Raw genomic sequence first — 20086 nt, 5'->3', positions numbered from 1 at the left:
GTGTATGGGGGCACTGTGTATAAAGGGTACTGTGTATGGGGGGGCTCTGTGTATGGGGGGGTTCTGTGTATGAAGGGCACTGTGTATGGGGGGCACTGTGTATAAAGGGTACTGTGTATAAATGGTACTGTGTATGAAGGGTACTGTGTATGGGGGGCACACTGTATGGGGTGCACTGTGTATAAAGGGTACTGTGTATGGGGGGCACTGTGTATAAAGGGTACTGTGTATGGGGGGCACTGTGTATAAAGGGTACTGTGTATGGGGGGCACACTGTATGGGGGGCACTGTGTATGGGGGGCTCTGTGTATAAAGGGTACTGTGTATGGGGGGCTCTGTGTATGAGTCTCCCCTGTGTGGGGGGGCAAATCTGGTAGATAGTTAGAACTCACATATAACTAACTGCCTTCTCTCTATATTTGTATTTATATGTAGGAGTTGCTATATGGTTTTCCTTAGGTAGTACAGTATGAGGGTATAGCACATTTGCATCTGATCCCACCATTTCAACTATATAAAAGGAGTATTTTTAGAAAACAATGGGGTGTGTTAATTGGGGCGTGGCCACAAAAGTGGGCGTGGTCAAAAATTGCCCTCTTTTCGGTTTTCAAATGTTGGGAGGTATGCTATAGTTTCATTTTTAAGTATTAATAACATTGGCAGAGGGGTCTCAAAATGATTTTACAATTATATGTGCCACAGTTACCGCTGCTTTGCGTTAGCATTGCCCATAACTGTGTGTTTTATTGTTCCTACTGGTTATACATGAGAATAAGTGAAGATTATTGTCCCAGCACTATGATTGGACGCTTGGCGGGGTTACTCAGCAACAATATTTCAACAAATCGCCTGCGACACTGGAGTAGCTTTTTTTCTATTCAACATGAAAAACAAAATGCTAATGAGAAAAATGAGGCTCTGTATGGGCGCCCTAACGCTACCTTACTGTAGGGGTCGCTGTGGGCAGCCGCTGTGTAACTGATGGTAAAGCCTGAGCCTGGGGGTTTTCTCATGTGAGAAAGGGGGGAGCTGCGGCCCAAAGGATACGGGGCTGCTCATTCTGTAGCAGCGGTGCGGCTTCTGTAGCACTTGTATTACGGTAATCTAGTTCTGAAGCACTTGTATTACGGTAATCTAGTTCTGAAGCACTTGTATTACGGTAATCTAGTTCTGAAGCACTTGTATTACGGTAATCTAGTTCTAAAGCACTTGTATTACGGTAATCTAGTTCTGTAGCACTTGTATTACGGTAAGCTAGTTCTGAATCTCTGAGCTCATCCTATGTGCGCAGGGTAAGTAGGAAAGCCCCCCAGGGAAGCCCATAAACTTCCAATTATAAAGAGCTCCGCCCCTCCCTCCGCAGTCTTTACCAGCAACGCTTCTCTTTAGCATCTATAGCTAGTACTTAGTATTGGTAGATACACTGCCCCTTGGCTTTCACTCCTATAGCAACCGCTGCGCTCCCAGCTAAGGGCATTCCCCTCCTCCGACACGGACGTGAGGCCCTATTAAGGGCAGTAAAGCCGCCCCCCCCCCGGCCGCTGTCGCATGTGGTCTCTTCTGCACGGCTCCTCCCTAGTCCCACTGCTAGTCCCACTGCTAGTCCCACTGCCCTCCTGATCTGCCTGGCACATCCATCCTCAGTCCCTCTGTCGTATCCTGCCTGGCACAGAGGTAAGTGGCACGGCTCTCTTATTGATCGCAGTCATGTGACCCCCTGGCACAGAGGTGCCCTGCTGATAACGCGCATCACCCCCTCCCATCTGCAGCGCAATGTTGTTTATCCCCTGGATTCAAGTGACAGTAGTGCCTCTTAGTGCCATTAATAGCATGGGGCCGGGGGTGGGTCTCTTCCCTTTATAGAAACCGTGTGTGTGTATGGGTGGTGGGTGCTGCTTTGGGTGCAACTGGCTGTAGCGTTTCACCCTCACATCAGCTTCTCATTTGCCTTCCTGTAGGCACCCACCAGAGCCTGGCACCCAGCTAGCTTCTCTTTGGGCATACTCACCCACACACAGGTAAGTGGCATCTGTATCTGAATAATAATAATAAGCAGTGTAATCCCCTCTATATATATCCATATAGGCTGTATTGTAAATATCTTAACTTGCCTAGAATTATTATCCCTTATAAATAGAGTGTATATGATGTCCATGCTATAGCCCTACCGAACATTATTATTTATCCAGATAGGGGGGCTGGGTAACCTGTCATTCTTCTGATGTTATTGAACTGCAACTCCCAGAACCTGCTCTCAGCTAAAGGTGGCTGTTAAAGGGTGCTGAGAGTTGGGGTTAGATAGCAAGACATTCTAATTGAATCCAATATTTATATATGTTTTAAATAATTATAGATATTATTATAAGGGTTATTCCTCTCTTATGCAACCTCAGACTTTATCAACCTTGTTGGCTTAACAGCTTGGGGACCTGATTGGCCTTTACAGTAATGCCTAGAAATCATGCACATGTGTGTTTTCAGCAATATTCACATCTTGAGTTCTATCAAACATTCTTTTTTTTATTCTCATTAATCCGGATTGCAAGCTCTCGTGCCCCTTGTCAGGGCACTTTGCATTGTCATTGATATTTTACATCAAATTGAATGAAAGCTGATGTTAAATCCTGATCTGGATTTGTCTTCTTTGTTTGCGTTTTCTTACATATAGTGCTCGCTCTGTGTACCACTCTTATACCATCCTTTTATAGCACCACCTTTCCATACTGCCTGGAAAACATGCGGTCCTTCTATTTTCTGGGCTGGTTTATTAAGTAACCGTTATTATGTTCTTTGTTTGATGACAACAGTTAAATGGTTGCTATTAGGCAGAAGAGTAAATTCATTTCCAATACACATTATTATTCAATTATTCACAAGCCAGTTTCCTGCGATAGCAGATGCACTTAAATGCATTACAGTCCAAGGAAATAAAGGAATGGCGTAGAAGTGCATTACAGGCTGAGGTGGGGCATGTTAAGCATAGTGCACTGAGATCTTGAACACACAGGGAAGCCACCATTTGCATTATCATCCTCATCATCAAAGAGAACATACATGATGGCAGTACCAGGGTACATACTGACACTACCAGGGTACATAATGATAGTACCAGGATACATAATGGCAGTACCAAGGTACATAATGATAGTACCAGGATACATAATGGCAGTACCAAGATACATAATGACAGTATCAGGGTATCAAGACATTTTGAAGTTGATGCAAATGTAATGCCCAAAACTAATAGAAGTGCCTAAGGATGGGCAGGGGCCCCAAGCCACTATTATTTGATATTTTTCCCTCTATGTGGTACTTTGGGAACAGAACAGGCACTTTCTTATAGAAGGAGTCACAGGGCACTGTTAGATCACCAGTTATATTTTGCTCTAGGAGTGGTTGGGCCAGGGCCTGACTGTGACTAAATTAGCCCTGGCACACAAACCACACCAGCCCACATGCAGACTCACATACTACTCACACACTCAGAGACCACAGAAGGACACAAATAAAGCACACAAACACACAGGGATGCACTTAATATTTGTTTCCTTGCTAGGCAGTTAAACAAGCCCTGATGATGCCATCGCTGTGCCATTGTAAGTATGACTTGCCAGCCTTGCTTGTGTATGGGGCACTAGGCAGAAGGCAGAGCTGTGGCAGTGGCAGTCTGCCTCAAACCTTTTCGGGAATCTAGAGAAGTAGGACAACCTGTATAAAGAAGGCTAGTACCTCCATTTAGACACCTGAGATGCAAAATATTCCTTTTTATTGGGCCCACAACAGCGGTCTCTAATTGCTCCACTGGACCCTTACTGCAGAATTAAACCCCCTCAAATTATACATCTGCCTTTTTAAATAATCTACTTAACCATACCTTTGTGCAATTTGTATTTCAAGCTTACTATCATATATTGGTGTTTCTACAGATGCTGCGGAACTTCCCAACTCCCAGCATCCTTTGCTGGAAGTGCTGTTCAGCAACAGCTGTTAGATGATTTTCCTGATTTATCTTCTCCTTGTTGGCTAAATAGAAATGTTCCAGTTGGTCCTAAATCCAGTCGTTGGCTCAATCCCAGTCCAACTAAAGGGCTGCTAAGCATCAACCAACAACTGATGCAATTCCTTGTTAGAGTAAGAGCAATTACTTCAGATAAAGTAATTGCTCCATTCTCTTTATAAGGAGGGGAAACGTAAGGGTGAGGTGCTATTCTGCATGGAAGTAACAGTTAACGTGTTCCAATTCAGCCCTTTCAATTCTCTAGTCTAAAGCATTGATGGTAACAGTTTATAGCCCCTTCTTGCCTGCTCACATTTATCCCACCCTAGATTGGTGCATGTACAATACAGAACTTCTTTCGGGACTACCATACTGTGCGCATGCACCCACTCAGGGTGGCACAGGGGATACCTGGGAGCAGAGAAGGAAATCCCTCTTTGCCAGTTTGTTTTTGAAAGAAGAGGTAGTAAGTTGGTATGTTGGCGATTCTCGTCACTGAGAAGCACCCCCACTGTCCTCCAATGAACATTTTGTTGCTGCTGTTTGTTCCCCCAAATAGAAACTGCTTTATCTTTAGGGCCCTGCAAGGGAATCTACTGAAAGATTTATAGCCTTTGTGGCAATGCATGCTGGGAACACTATTAACTGGAAATGTTCTGGAAATTATCATCACTACCCTCTTTATAAGCAGCTGATCCCACTGTTGTTTTCTGTATTTCCAATATATTATGCATAGACCTGGCCTTTTGGCCTTTTGTTGAGTGGGAATACAGCTGCTCAGGGCTGGAAACAAAGCCGCCAGGGAAAGCATATTATCAAAAATATATATAATACAAACAATGAAAGTGGTCCACTCTCCAAAAGGTCCCAAGCAGGTGGTGAAAGATCTTTGAGAAACAAAGATATTTGGAGTTTGGACCACTTTCATTGTATGTATTACATTTATTTTGGTTCTGGGCACCTACCTTTCACATTATTTATATATATCACAGGGAGTGTTTTCAGGTCACAGATTATATCCAGAGACTTTCTCTTAATAACTAATCTTTGATCCTACGTCTTAAGCAGTTTATTTTGGTGGTAGTCAGTAAAGGCTTTAATCTGTTAAAGAGCATGGTTATTTTTGTGCTTTTACACATGAGTGGAGGCTGCCATCTTGCGTGTCTTAAGCATTTCTCAGAGACAGCTTGAAGCTGTGAATCAAGAATGCCCCCTATAAATGTAAATGGGTAATAAACTTCACAGGTCTGTCCTGTGCATCTACTTCCATCTAGAGTTTCCACCTGGCCAGTATTTTACTTATCTATAAAATCAGGGGCATGTCTAATAAATGCAACTTTCTGGGCTTTCTGACTGATTGCAAGAAGTAGCAAGGACATGGGTGACATTTTTAACCTACCTGTAACCGGACATAGGATAGATTTGTTTGCCAGGGAAACGGATTATGTGGGAGGATGTTCTATTTTAGAAAGGATTTTACATTTTATAGCAGATAAATTAATTATTTATGCGTTCTACATACAAAGGAAGATAAACCTATACTACTTTCACATAGACAATATATTAGCAGTAGCAACCCAAATTTTTTTATACATGAAATGCAATTGACTCCTGATAAAATTGCCCATAGTGTGAATATGATACAAAACTTTGATTGTGAGCTGCGCTGGGGCTGATGTGAAGGATGTATAATCTCTGTAAAGGGCTGCGGAATATGTTGATTCTATAGAAATATAGCATAATAATTCCCGTAAGACTACGATTTAGATTGGTTAGGGGGTACATATTGCTTGGTACCACTGTCCATTCTTAGTACAGGTATAGGATCCCTTATCCGGAAACCCATTATCCAGAAAGTTCCAAATTACAGAAAGACCATCTCCCATAGACTCCATTATAAGCAAATAATTCTAATTTTGAAAAATAATTTCCTTTTTCTCTGTAATAATAAAACAGAACCTTGTACTTGATCCCAACTAAGATATAATGAATCCTTAGCATTTTCTTTTGCATCCCTCACTTTCTAGTAAGTTGTTGTACTTTATTATGGTAGGTTGAACCTAGGTCACAGTTTTGGGACTGAATCCACATTTTACTTTGTCATTCTGAGGATAAGAATTGTTGGAATTTGGAATGTTGGGGTGTCCTAGCAATACGTTTATGCTGGTTTTAGCTCCTCTTTCCTCCACCCATTGGGTTATTCCACAATGTCATGGAGAGGGTTGCCACCTGGCTGGTATTTTAATACCATCCTATATTTTTATCTTAGGGAGGAAAGATAAAAATATAGGATATAATTTGTAACCGTCCAAACTGGGAAATTGGACAGATTTTTAAATTTCTCTATAAGCAAACAAGCTGTTGTGTCCCACCACCACCATACACAGCGGCAGACAGCATAGAAGATCTCCAACATGGAAGCTAGAGGCTAGCGCAAACATTCACTTTGGCATAATGGTGGGAGGGCATGCCAAATCCCAATTTTCTAACAATGTCAGTCAGAAAAGCTAAACTAAACAGTATTTATAGTGCCGAATGCAGTGGCAAGGAGATTCTACAACCTGTGAGACCAGTGTTGAAGTGACCACTCTTTTGCAGGCTATAGAGGTGTGTCCTGTGTTAGTGTGTTTGAGGATATGTTTGTTGCGATTAGCTATTTGTTAGTGTGGACGTGTGGAGGTACAGAGGAATCTTGACAGATGGTTAAAAAAAATGTAATAAACTTCCACTTCAGACCTGACTATTATTTACAATGGCACCCTGAAGACAAATTTGACAAGAGTTTGCCAAAATAAGTGAATATAAAATTGTTAAAATGTACTAATGCAAAATTATTCACCAGAATGGTTTCTACGGTATGCAATTTTGCACTCTTTTGTTTAATTACCATTTTGATAGTGATAAGATGCTTTGACTGCAAGAAATATATCAACATCAAATTCAGTTCTATGTTGTTTTATTTTAATATGGTAGTAATGAATTTCATCTGTGACTATATGTGGAGATATAGTATATACAGCACATAGAAATATACAAATGCTGGTTTCAGTTGCCACATCTTGATTTGACATGAACCCCTCCCTGATATATGTTATTCCAGCCTTAACATCACAACGGAGCAGTGTTTGCCCGATTAGTCAATACAGTGACTTGTTGTTTTGCATAAAAGCTTTATTATAACATCCAAGGGATTAACAGTCTGAAATACACTTTAAATAATGTGGCAGGGAGCTGTCTTTATACCTCAGGAAAACCATTTCCCACTGTATTTTGTAGAGATATTGCTAAGAGCCAAAAGAACACTCAGTTCCCCATAACAAAGAAATAGTCTCGCTGCCGCCTTTCCTATAACACTGAAAGCAAAGTGCTGCAGCTGCCATGTTGTTTTCCTTTCAGCGCGGCTGAGTAAATGCAAAGGGGATGCTTGTGAGGAGAGCAGATGGTAGGACAGGGCCTAAGGTTGCCATAGTGATGCACTGAGCTGAAGCTCTAGAGCTTTCTCTTGCTGTGCCTGTGGAACTAAACACTGTGAGCATTTAATATTCAGCAGACATGACACATGCAAAGTAGGGTTTTTTTAGCTGTTTTGTTTGTCATAAGTCTTTTAACACTTACTGCACATTTGTACTTCTCTTGTGGTAGAATAAGTAATAATATTAGTGTAGCATAGCGACTGTGCTGTGATCCAGTCTAGCCTGGCATTAATTGCCTGATGGTCTCTGGGGGCATATAAGCAGTGGCGCATAAGGAGAGGGTAAAATGTTAAAGGCCAAGCACCAGTATATACTGGGGGGGAGGGGTAGGCCTGAACAAAAAATATTGGCAAAGTCAACAATGACTTGATTTTTGTCATTTGTTAACTATGACTCTAACATGGGCTTTATGCGTTAGCACTAATGGACCGATCCCTATGGACATCCTTCATGTAACATCGGTGTGCTTCATTCTGAGACAACCTATACACATGGGCTGTTAATTATAAGGTAAAGGTATCGAACCCCTTATCCAGAAGCCCATTATCCAGAAAGTTCTGAATTACAGAAAGTCCATCTTCCATAGACTCCATTGTAATCAAATAATTCACATTTTTTGTATTTGATCCCAACTAAGATATCATTAACCCTTATTGGAAGCAAAACAATCCTATTTGTTTTAATTACTGTTTAAATAAGGTTTTAGTAGAAGGTAGGAGATCCAAATTACGGAAAGACCACTTATCCGGAAAACCCCAGGTCCCAAACATTCTGGATAACGGACCCCAAACTTAGGTTTAACAAAACAATTCCATTCATTCAAATCTAGCCTCTGATTTCTGTGCCAGCAACCATGGCAACCAGATCTTTGTAAATTCAAGCAGAAGAGAGGCACAACAGAAAGGAAGACATATTAACTGTATGTGATCATAATAGCCAACTGAACTGGATGGCCATTGCCTCATGTGGGGGGTGGGTGATTTATACAATACGTTATTTATACAGTATGTAATTATACAATAATAAACAATTGTTTTTTTTGTTTTTTTTTTTTTAAATAATAAGCTGATAGTTATAGCTTTGTTGGAACATACAGTATAGCTACAGCTGGCTCTTACATTCATGTATAGAGATCTCTGCCACCTCACAACTGGGGTACCGTTGTATGACATATTCACAGTGGAGAATAAAGGATCTATTGTTATGTAGCTGCAGTACATAAGTTCCTGTGCCTTTATACTCTCAGGCACATTTGGTAGGCAGTTGTGTAGTGTTTAATGTGCTGTTTAACACCGCTCTCAAATGAACTAAAATAAACTCTTCATTTTTTCCTTTCCCTGACCTTTTTGACCTTTTTTCCCCAGTGAGATTGATACCAAAAGCATTTTTTTATTTAGTTTGTGGTCTAGGTGTGCGACATTTGGCAGGCAGCCGTCAAAGAGACGTCAGTTTGGCTTCTCCTTCTCGGTCACATGATGCTGAATATAATTTGTTCACACATCATCAGCTTTTGACCCCACCCATCAGCTGATTTAAAGGGGATGTTTACCTAATGAACCATTAGTAACTTGGAAGCAGCCATAGCCTAACCATGCAATAAAGTTACACTTTAGAATGCCAATAAAAACATAATCCTGATTTAAGTGATACTGGTATGCATTTAGAGAGACGGCACAGCCAAAACCCATTACTATTATGCAGGCCACATGCTAAATCTGTTGTCAATGGTTAGATTGGGTAATTAGCCAACTAAAAGTGGCCATACATGGGCAGATTTGAGTTGCCTATTTGGGTCCTTCAGACTGATTTGGCAGCTTATCTGCCCATGTATGGTGGCCTCCCCGACTGACATCTGGCCGTAAATTGGCCAGATTTCAATCGGGCAGGCTTGATTTCTTTGTAGGATCGAGGAACACATCACTGATGCAGTTCTCGCTTTAACGGCTCATATCGACTTAATTAGCACAATATTGCCCACCCAAGGTCGGGGGAAAGATCCTCACAGAGAAAGCAGATCTGTAAGGATAGTGTATGACCACCTTTTGTACTAGAGGCGAAAGCATCAGATTAGTGCACTTTGGGCTATTTGACCACAGGTCATTCTATCTCCTGAATCTTGGCCTGTGACTGACCAGCAAGGATCTGTGACATTTCTGACAAAATACTGTTGTAGAAATTTAGCTAGAATATCTGCCATAAATCGTGACAGAGATGCTGTTCTTGGGCACAGGAAGGAAGCAGTTACAGTTACATTACAACCATAACTACATATATCCAATTTAAGAAAGATAACTGATACTCTAAAGGAAACATATTTAATATTAGTTGTGTCACTTTTATGTGAACTCACTTGATTAAAATGATGTCTTTTCATTGTAGGTTTGCCATGATGCTAAGAAGCCTCTGGACTTCTTTAGTCCTTATCTCACTTGTATGCGCACTGACTGTATCTTCCAAGAAGAGTGGTAGTGGGAAAAGCAAAACCGGAGGATGGAACAGTGGGAGCAACCGGAACCCCAACTACCCAGGAGGCTATGGCTGGAACACCGGAGGGAATACTGGAGGCAGCTGGGGCCAACCTTATAATCCCAGTGGCGGAAACAATTTCAACAACAAGCAATGGAAACCTCCCAAGTCAAAAACCAATATGAAGGCTGTGGCCGTAGGCGCTGCTGCAGGCGCTATCGGGGGCTACATGCTCGGTAATGCAATGGGTCGTATGAGCTATCATTTCAGCAATCCCATGGAAGCACGTTATTATAACGACTACTACAACCAGATGCCAGAGCGTGTTTACAGGCCAATGTACAGAGGCGAGGAGCACGTGTCAGAGGATAGGTTTGTCACGGACTGCTACAATATGTCAGTGACAGAGTACATCATCAAGCCAGCTGAAGGGAAGAACACCAGCGAGGTAAACCAGTTGGAAACCAGGGTGAAGTCCCAAATTATTCGCGAGATGTGTATCACTGAGTACAGGAGAGGATCGGGATTTAAGGTGCTCTCTAACCCTTGGCTGATCCTCACTATCACTCTTTTTGTTTACTTTGTGATAGAGTGACCAGAGGGAAGGCCAAATGTATGTATATAGAGATTTAAAGAGAATATAAACCGATTCTGAACTGTCCTGTCTCACGCCCAGTCTGACAGTCTCTGTTGTGATTCCCTTGCGCAGCACTGTTGGATCCAATGTGAATCCAGCCCAGCTTTCTACCATCCGTAAGCAACTATGGATTTGTACCTCTCGCTTCAATACTGACCGAAATTCCCACTTCTGCATCAGCTACGATCTCTGCTTGACAACCTACATTTTGGACATCACAAATGGGCTTTATGTAACAGTGCATGTTATTAATGAGATATCTTGCAGGTTCCAGTACCGAAGAGCCACATTTTTGTGAATTTATAGAAGCCTTTGTAGAATCCGTCAACTGCAGATTTGTTTTCCATATCTTGGACACCCTAAAGGGTCCACTGTACAGATTGATTCACCGTTGAGACTTTATGCAGGAGAGTTTTAAAAAACCCACTCACAATGATAATTTTTGCAGGTTAGAGGTTGCACACAGTGGCTATAGAATGCCTGATTACCTTGCTGTGCTAATTCAGTCCCACAGCCTGCAGCCCTGTGTGTGATATTATTACCATTTATTTATACAGCACTAACATGTTCAGTAGACCTGTACAAACACAAGGCAGTATTTCACATCAGTCTCTGCCCCAGCCGTAACACACACACATCCTCAGTGCTGTGAGGCTACAGTGCACCACTGTGCTGTTTTTTTAAGGTTACAGTTCCCAGTGTATTTTCCATTCCACTGGTGTGACCCTTCTCCTCCCTAATGCCCTACACTCTGGGCCAGAAGTAAGAAGAGGGCAGTTCTGGATGAAACAACAATTTAAGTTGGGGGTTGCAAGGGGGAGATATCACTGAAAACTAACTGGGAAATTATTTGCTGTTACATGTGGGAAATAAGGGTGTTTGCAAACTTGCCGTTCATATGTTAAACAGCAGCTTAGAGAATCCCACAGCAACATTTCAGAGGGCTGCAGATAGCCCCAAGCTGACCCTATATTTAACTACCTTTTCTATAGGAAATATTTGGATACACTCTTTATGGGTATACTGTAAATACAATTATGTTTTGTACAGTTGCTGCATATGCTTAGATGGCTGTAGAGATTCATAGCGCAGATTTAGGCTTGCTTGAAGGAAAATATTTGCACATTTAGTCAGATGGGACCATGTTTTCTCTACCTTCTGAATTAAAATAAAAACATACACACCCCAAGTTGCTTTCTCAGCAGACATACACTGCAAGTGCTGCAACAATGAAACAAGAACTATTTATGAACATTGGAGGAGCTTTTCTCACACTGCGTAGGAAACATACCTCAGCCGAGGTGAGTTCATCAGGGCTGCTCACAAGCAAAAAATGAATGTCCATGTTGTATATTACTATTCTGTTAAAGCAGAATTCAAGGGGAGATAAACTGCAATTAATAACCAGGTACACAGCATTGGCAGCTTGTCTGGTGAGAGATGTAAGTGTATAATTTCTTTATATAATGTAGCATTTAGGGCTGTGGGACACCAGTGCATTTAAATTGGTCGAAAAGCATCATATACAGCCTTCTTACTGGGAATGACAGAAAGCTCCAGTTGCCACCTACGCATTTTCTTTCACTGCTTATGTCTTAGCAGAATGTGGCATGCCTGTTCTAGCACATTAATTGGTTTAACCAAGAATCACCCTGCTGCCACTGAGCCAGATTATAAAGAAAAATTAACCTACAGAAAGTTGTTTAACTGCCAATTCAATGGAAGATGTTTTACCCCTAACAGCTAAGCAGAGCACGTATAATGTTGCCATTGACATCCCAAGTCAAGAGGAGGCAACCAGCAGCACTACAGCCTTTGCTGAACTTACCAGCTCTACTGTGGGATAAATGATAGGAGCAGTAGTTCTGCAGTAGCTGGAGGCTGTCTATCCATGCCCTGGCTTGCAGAAAGTTGCTATCAGTGCTGCCATCTTCTAGTGTAGTTTTCCTGTTTAATGGGCAACAGATGGAAAACAGGAAATGAATGCATAGCAAGATTTAAACACATCACTGCCAAAGTCTCATAAAAGTAAATACCTGCTTGAGTTCTGGCTTTTAAACAGGGTTCTACCCAGTTCTGTGTAAGGTCCCCAGCAATTGGTACCAGGTTCACATTAACAAAGAGAGGCTATTAAGACTCAGAGCTTTACTTTTATGCTCTTTTTAGTTTGAGTACCACCAAACTCTTCTCTCACCCAGACACCAGAGAGAGTTCTAGGTGTTCAGCCACCTTTATATGGTACACTTGGGCCCATCTCCAACTACATGATTGGCCCTGGGCACTGCCACTTGGTACTGCAGTTTATTTTAACCCCAGTTTTTTCCATTGTTCTACATTCCTAACCAAAGTACATCTTGGAATCTTCTACTCTTGCCCCCTGTGGCCCTACCAAGCCGTGTGTGTGACATTCTTCCTGTTACTGCCATTGTATTATTGTATTGTACCATGTTTTTAATAAATTACTGTGCTTAAAACGGTCACTTGAGTCATATGTCACTTTCACTATATCTGGAGTTAGGATTACAGGCAAATCCCACAGAATCCTCTTAAAGGAAATGCCAGACTATCCCTGAACCGTTATCATTGAAAATGAACTGACCGATTGTATCTTGTACTCATCAAATCGTTTGCTAAACATAATTTGCAGTCCGTCAGCTCTCCTGTGTTCAGCCATCTTGAACCTGTCTAAACAAATCCCTGCCCATTCTCTTTTCTTTAATTCCTGGCATTACGTGTCATTTGTTATTATATTGGAACTTGTTCTTAGCAAAGGGATTGGGTTTAAAAAGTACCTTGATGAAAATGTTGATTTTACCATAGCTGGTGCCCTGACAGATAATTACAGAAAAATACATACATCTGCTGAAACACAGAACAGGGAAAGTTCAAGACCCTTGGGAGGTCCTGACAGATCAATATCTAGCTGAAAACCTGCCAGAAAAAAATCCTGTCAGGCCAAGCCTGCATTGTTTCCATAATGTGTAAATGGTTTGTTACTGGTCCCCATGAGAGAGTTTTTTTCCTGCTGCAACCAACCAAATCTCTAGAACGGCCACTGCAGGTCCATAGATCTCTTGCACAATGACAGTTCCCCTCTAATCCCTTACAGAGGAGCTTAGTGACAGCAGACAGCATGCGTAAAAAACTGAACACTCGGGCAGCAAATGGAGAGCAGGGCACGTGTAATCAGGCTGATGGCTATTAGTATCTTAAGTAGCTTACTGGCAGCCTAATGGCACGAAAATGAACAAGCATCAAATATTCACAAATACAGTGTCATCCAAATAACCAAAGAATTATATTTAGAGGTGTTTGCGTGGGATATATCTATTGTAGGAACTGACTCAAGTGGCAGAAGTGACAACACCTATTCCGTAGGCAGAGACAGTAACATCCAGAATAATTAGAAGCTGGTCTGCCCCTGTGTTTTATCCACAGTAAGGTTTTTTTACGAAGCACAGCACTTTTCTTTATAATTCCATAAGCAAAGTTTATTCTTCTGAAGCTAGATCAGACTGGTTCTCTGCCACTAGTAATGCAAACTGATAATGAAAAAAATAAAGTATTTCGCTCACAGTCTTTTTTTCTCCTTGGCGCGCTCAGGTGTACTACTTCCTGCTTCCAGGACAGGGAGCTCATTTCTAGCCCCACCCTCTTATCACTCACTGGCCTTTCTACCTGAGTGTACACAACCCCTGTGCTCAGACTCCGGTCTCTGGGAACGATATACCTTCCCTCTTGTGTTTTCCAGTTAATGTCCCATAATTTATAGGGGAAATGAACTAAGCGGTGTTAAAGTAATAAATGGCATTAAAATACAATCTGTGAAATTATATTTTTAACATGTGAAAGAGGGGAAGTCACTAAAGCATGGCACTTTGTGCAACACCAGAATTTTCCTCCAAAAATGTGAAGTGTAAGGTTGTCGCATTGACTTCAAATAACAATGTCATGTCTACAGGTGACTCCTTTATAAATTTGAGGGTTTAATGGTATATGCTTAGAGATTTCCACAAGAAGCACAGCACTAGCACATAGGGACAATATGTATTTTACACTCACTTTTTTTTTCATGGACAGGCCCATGTTGCTTTGGGAAGCAGAAATGTAATTAATTCATGGTCCAATAGGGAGGGATTTGACTTGGTCTCCCTGAGTTTAACTGCACCTGGGATCAAAGAGTTCCTGCTCACATGAAAATAATGCTAGCTAAGCCTTCATCATTCCCACCCCATTGCAGTTTTTATTATGTAAATTCACATTTGTGCTGATAAATGACCAGGTGGCTTTTCATCCCTATTGGAAATTCATGTTTCCATATAATTGTGTCTTCCTGTTTCAAAGCCTTAGGTCACCTTTCTGCCATAAATGGGAGAGCCAAGCTTAGGTGAGTGCAGGGACAGCATTTGCCCTGGGAATCACAATTGGAAGGAGCCCCTCATACTCATTGTCACATTGTATCAAATGTGTACAGAGGGTACAAGGGGCTTCATCAGTCCCTTATCATACCAGTGATAGAACCCTTGGATGAAGGAGGAACCAACCTGTAGTGTGGGAGTTTTGCAAGAGTAGAAATAGTGGGAGAGCTAAGGGCAGCTTCACTAGTAAATATCTGGGAGTTTATAATGCCCTATATAACAGGACTATATTAGTAAATGCTGTGGTCATACCCATTCCCTAAAGACTATATAAGGGAATGCTGTGTACTTACCCCTCCCCTAAAGACTATATAAGGGAATGCTGTGGACTTACCCCTCCCCTAAAGACTTTATAAGGGAGTGCTGTGGACTTACCCCTCCCCTAAAGACTATTTAAGGAAGCGCTGTGGTCTAACCCCTCCCCTAAAGACTTTATAAAGGAGTGCTGTGGACTTACCCTTCCCCTAAAGACTTTATAAGGGAGTGCTGTGGACTTACCCCTCCCCTAAAGACTATATAAGGAAGTGCTGTGGTCTTATCTCTCCCCTAAAGAATATAAAAGGTGGTGCTGTAGTCTTACCCCCTCCTCTAAGGACTATATAAGGGAGTGCTGTGGACTTACCCCTTCCCCAAAAGACTATATAAGGAAGTGCTGTGGTCTTATCTATCCCCTAAAGACTATATAAGGTGGTGCTGTAGTCTTACCCCTCCTCTAAAGACTATATAAGGGAGTGCTGTGGTCTTACCCCTCCCCCAAAAGACTATATAAGGAAGTGCTGTGGTCTTACCCCTCCCCCAAAAGACTATATAAGGAAGTGCTGTGGACTTATCCCTCCCCTAAAGACTATATAATGAAATGCTGTGGTCTTATCTCTCTCCTAAAGACTATATAAGGTGGTGCTGTAGTCTTACCCCTCCTCTAAAGACTATATAAGGGAGTGCTGTGGTCTTACCCCTCCCCCAAAAGACTATATAAGGAAGTGCTGTGGACTTATCCCTCCCCTAAATACTATATAATGAAATGCTGTGGTCTTATCTCTCCCCTAAAGACTATATAAGGTGGTGCTGTAGTCTTACCCCTCCTCTAAAGACTATATAAGGGAGTGCTGTGGTCTTACCCCTCCCCCAAAAGACTATAAGGAAGTGCTGTGGACTTATCCCTCCCCTAAAGACTATATCATGAAATGCTGTGGTCTTATCTCTCCCCTAAAGACTATATAAGGTGGTACTGTAGTCTTACCCCTCCTCTAAAGACTATATAAGGGAGTGCTGTGGTCTTACCCCTCCCCCAAAAGACTATATAAGGAAGTGCTGTGGTCTTACCCCTCCCCCAAAAGACTATATAAGGATGTGCTGTGGACTTACCCCTCCCCCAAAAGACTATATAAGGAAGTGCTGTGGACTTACCCCTCCCCCAAAAGACTATATAAGGAAGTGCTGTGGACTTATCCCTCCCCTAAAGACTATATAATGAAATGATGTGGTCTTATCTCTCCCCTAAAGACTATATAAGGTGGTTCTGTAGTCTTACCCCTCCTCTAAAGACTATATAAGGGAGTGCTGTCGTCTTACCCCTCCCCCAAAAGACTATATAAGGGAGTGCTGTGGTCTTACCCCTCCCCAAAAGACTATATAAGGAAGTGCTGTGGACTTAACCCTCCCCTAAAGATTATATAAGGAAGTGCTGTGGATTTACCCCTCCCCTAAAGATTATATAAGGAAGTGCTGTGGATTTACCCCTCCCCTAATGATTACATAACAAAGTACTGTGGTCCACAATGGGCTCTTGGAATCCGCTTTGGCTCATGGTGGGATGGAACTGCAGTAAACAAGAGTTGTAGGGCCTCAGGTTTGATATCCAAAACCATAGTTTTGTCCCTTTGCCATGTTTGGAAGCTTGGGTTGGGCATGGGATGGGAGTCACTGAAACACCCTTGCTGATATCATTGGAAAGCTCACAGTGACACTACACCATAAGATAGAAGGGAAAGTCAGCACTAAGGGGCTTATGGTAAACATCAAATAAGGTAATGGAGGACACCTGACACTGCAGGGCTTTGCTGCAAATTAGTGTTTAATAGTGTGTTACACTACATGTTTCGGGCAAAGTCCTTTTTCAAGTGAACATGTAGTGTAACACACTATTAAACACTAATTTGCAGCAAAGCCCTGCAGTGTCAGGTGTCCTCCATTACCTTATATGATGTCTACATGCAATTAGTGCTACAACAGGAGCACAGGAGTGATAGCCTGCTTGAATGAGGTATCTGAACTGGAATACTGGACTTGGAAAGATTTTGGGTTTATGGTAAAGCACAGGCCACAGCAATATATACCAGTGTTCATGGGTCTCCATATGAGTAGAGTGTATGCCTATTGGATATCACTGCATTTCCCAGCAAGTGTAATTGACACCAATCATTGTGCAGCTCAACTATACGTGAGCATTGCTGGGTACTTAGTGATACTGACATGAAAAAATTAGTTTTCAAAATATTGTACATAAAAAGTTACTTATAGGGCATGTTGATCATTTTTCACAGAGAGGTGTTAGAATTTAGTAAGGTACATGGGCGATCAGATGGGTAACATAAAAGCATCTGGAAATACTTGTATGGCAAAATTATACAGCTCATGCAAATATATTTAAAACACAATTTAATTTCAGGTGTCAGTATTTCTTTAAGCACTGCATGAAAGTCTCCCATCTAAAGGCAAATGTACATGGTTTGACTTAGATCTGTGCATGTATGGCACCCAGGGGCACATCTGTATTCCTATTGTATTGCTGTGTTTTTGTCCAGACATTTGCATTTACAATACATGTATGGGATCCCTTATCTGGAAACCCGTTATCCAGAAAGTTCTGAATTACGGGAAGGCCATCTCCCAGAGACTCCATTAAACAATTCTAATTTATAAAAATAATTTCCTTTTTCTCTGTAATAATAAAACAGTACTTTGTACTTGATCCCAACTAAGGTATAATTAATCCTTATTGGGGGCAGAACAGCCCTATTGGGTTTATTTAATGGTTTAATGATTCCCTTTTCTCTGTAATAATAAAACAGTACTTTGTACTTGATCCCAACTAAGATATAATTACCCCTTATTGGGGCAGAACAGTCCTATTGGGTTTATTTCATGGTTAAATGATTCCCTTTTCTCTGTAATAATAAAACAGTACCTGTACTTGATCCCAACTAAGATATAATTACCCCTTATTGGGGCAGAACAGTCCTATTGGGTTTATTTCATGGTTAAATGATTCCCTTTTCTCTGTAATAATAAAACAGTACCATGTACTTGATCCCAACTAAGGTATAATTAATCCTTATTGGAGGCAAAACAATCCTATTAGGTTTATGCAATATTTAAATGATTTTTAGCAGACTGAAATTATGGAAATCCAAATTACGGAAAGATCCCTTATCTAGAAAACCCCAGGTCCCGAGCATTCTGGATTACAGGTCCCATACCTGTACTAACTGCACCCAGCAGAAATACAATACTAAGGAGCCAAGCACTCCCTCATATTTCCCTTGGTTTTTAATAAAAATCAAATAGTTTTACTATTGTATATTTTCTGATACCACTTTCTTACCCTGCTCTTTTCTTCATTTTGTGCTACCAACCTTCGTAATGAAATAACGTACGTATTGAAAACATTGCATACTGGGCAAATAATGCTGGCATGCAGAAGGTTGTAGTGGGCTGCTGCCCTCCTTCCTTAGATGCAGTGATCAGTGCAATAAGTAGAGCAAAAAAAAAAAAAAGTAGGTTTGAAGGGCTATGGGGGGGGGGGGGGTTATAGCTCCCAAATTACAACCAGTTAGCAATGGCTACTTGGCATCCCCCAGCCGAAAGACAGGATATCTGAACATACATGACACATATCCCCTTCATAGTATGAAATCGTCAAACTGATAAACACATTAGACCAAGGTTTCTCGGAATTCAAGATACGTATGGGTTTTCTGTTTTCAGCAGGGCAAAAACAACACATTGATGGAACTTAATGGACAGATATAAGCCAAAAAGCTAAGTAAAAGGAAAGACACCAGTGAAGCTAATCATTAATGTATGAGTTAGCAAAACAAGAAGGCCCTTTACCAGGACATTTGATCTATTTATTAAGTGTTTAGGCCATAAATGGACAATCCAGGAGCTTACAAAGTTTTAATGGTACAGAACCGATCCAGTATGTTCAAACAGGAGATTGATGTTACCTACCCTAGATTGTACAATGAACAGAGGACAAACCAAAGCACATAGAGTTGTGGTTGTGCAAGGTTTGCTTCAGTCATTTCACAAATTAACATCATTCATTAAATGAACTTGCATCTAAAGAGCTCCTTGCACTTCAGTTTTAAGTGAGTTTTGGTGCAATTTGCCACTGCCCCCATCATTGACCTTTGCACACTACCCTTGTGCTCCTACATGAGCCCAAAAGTGTCTGTGGAAACAACAGAGGCTACAATATACCCCACACTGCTACCTTGACAATAGAATTGGACCAAATACTGAGCCCAGGCCTGTTTTTGGTAGCCTCCATGTCATCTGTAATTGTGGGTTGCGTGGATTTTTAGCATCCATCATATCATAGTTTGGATTCTTATTTTCTTGGTTTTGCATTAAATTTAGCACTTTAAGAGTTTTATTTTTCCTTTGTAGGGACGATGCAGGATCAGTGTTTGTGTGTGTGTAGGATATTGTGTAGAACATTTCTTATCCTGTTGGCTAATAGCTTGGCAAATATCATTGCAGCTGTATTGATTAAGGAGATAGGCGTGTATCTGGCTTATTCAAGGGGAACTTTCCTCAGACTTTGTATTATAAAGACATTATTGGCTTGGTATGATTATTATCTCTCGCTCTGTTTGTGAAACATTAAAAAAAATCAGGGGCTTTTTCCTGAGGGTTATTTAATGGTTTAATCAAAGAAATTATAATTCCATGTAAAGGTGTTGTGCCAGCCAAACAAGTAATAGGGTAAGTAAAACTTTTTATGAAACATAACAAAAGTTGAAAAGTTGTGTAAATGTTATTGGTAACTAAGATGATAATCAGAGCAAACTTCTTTGTATTCAGCTTT

The 20086-nt window shown here is 41.2% G+C and overlaps 1 protein-coding gene across 5 annotated transcripts; it reads left to right on the top strand.

Annotated features, from left to right (window-relative positions):
• Window positions 1–1077: 1077 nt before the first annotated feature.
• Window positions 1078–13053, top strand: prnp (prion protein). Of its 5 annotated transcripts, none has more exons than XM_031897659.1 (3): window positions 1078–1099; window positions 1959–2018; window positions 9850–13053. In XM_031897659.1, the coding sequence occupies exon 3, from the start codon at window positions 9857–9859 to the stop codon at window positions 10529–10531; it is 675 nt and encodes a 224-aa protein (XP_031753519.1). In that variant the 5' UTR covers window positions 1078–1099; window positions 1959–2018; window positions 9850–9856; the 3' UTR covers window positions 10532–13053. The 5 variants fall into 5 exon arrangements, with proteins under 5 accessions (XP_031753519.1, XP_012821570.1, XP_012821572.1 ...); XM_012966116.3 differs by lacking the exon at window positions 1078–1099 and adding an exon at window positions 1267–1292; XM_012966117.3 differs by lacking the exon at window positions 1078–1099 and adding an exon at window positions 1366–1674.
• The last annotated feature ends 7033 nt before the right edge of the window (window positions 13054–20086 follow it).

The sequence above is a fragment of the Xenopus tropicalis genome, chromosome 3 (assembly GCF_000004195.4).
Source record: "Xenopus tropicalis strain Nigerian chromosome 3, UCB_Xtro_10.0, whole genome shotgun sequence".
Classification (NCBI taxonomy): Eukaryota; Metazoa; Chordata; class Amphibia; order Anura; family Pipidae; genus Xenopus; species Xenopus tropicalis.
The sequence above is the reverse complement of the archived record's forward strand: the minus strand, read 5'-3'. Positions and strand labels throughout refer to the sequence as shown.

Coding starts and splice junctions, on each gene's coding strand:
- prnp (XM_012966116.3), top strand. Junction 2,019..9,849: donor GCATACTCACCCACACACAG/GTAAGTGGCATC, acceptor TTTTCATTGTAG/GTTTGCCATGATGCTAAGAA.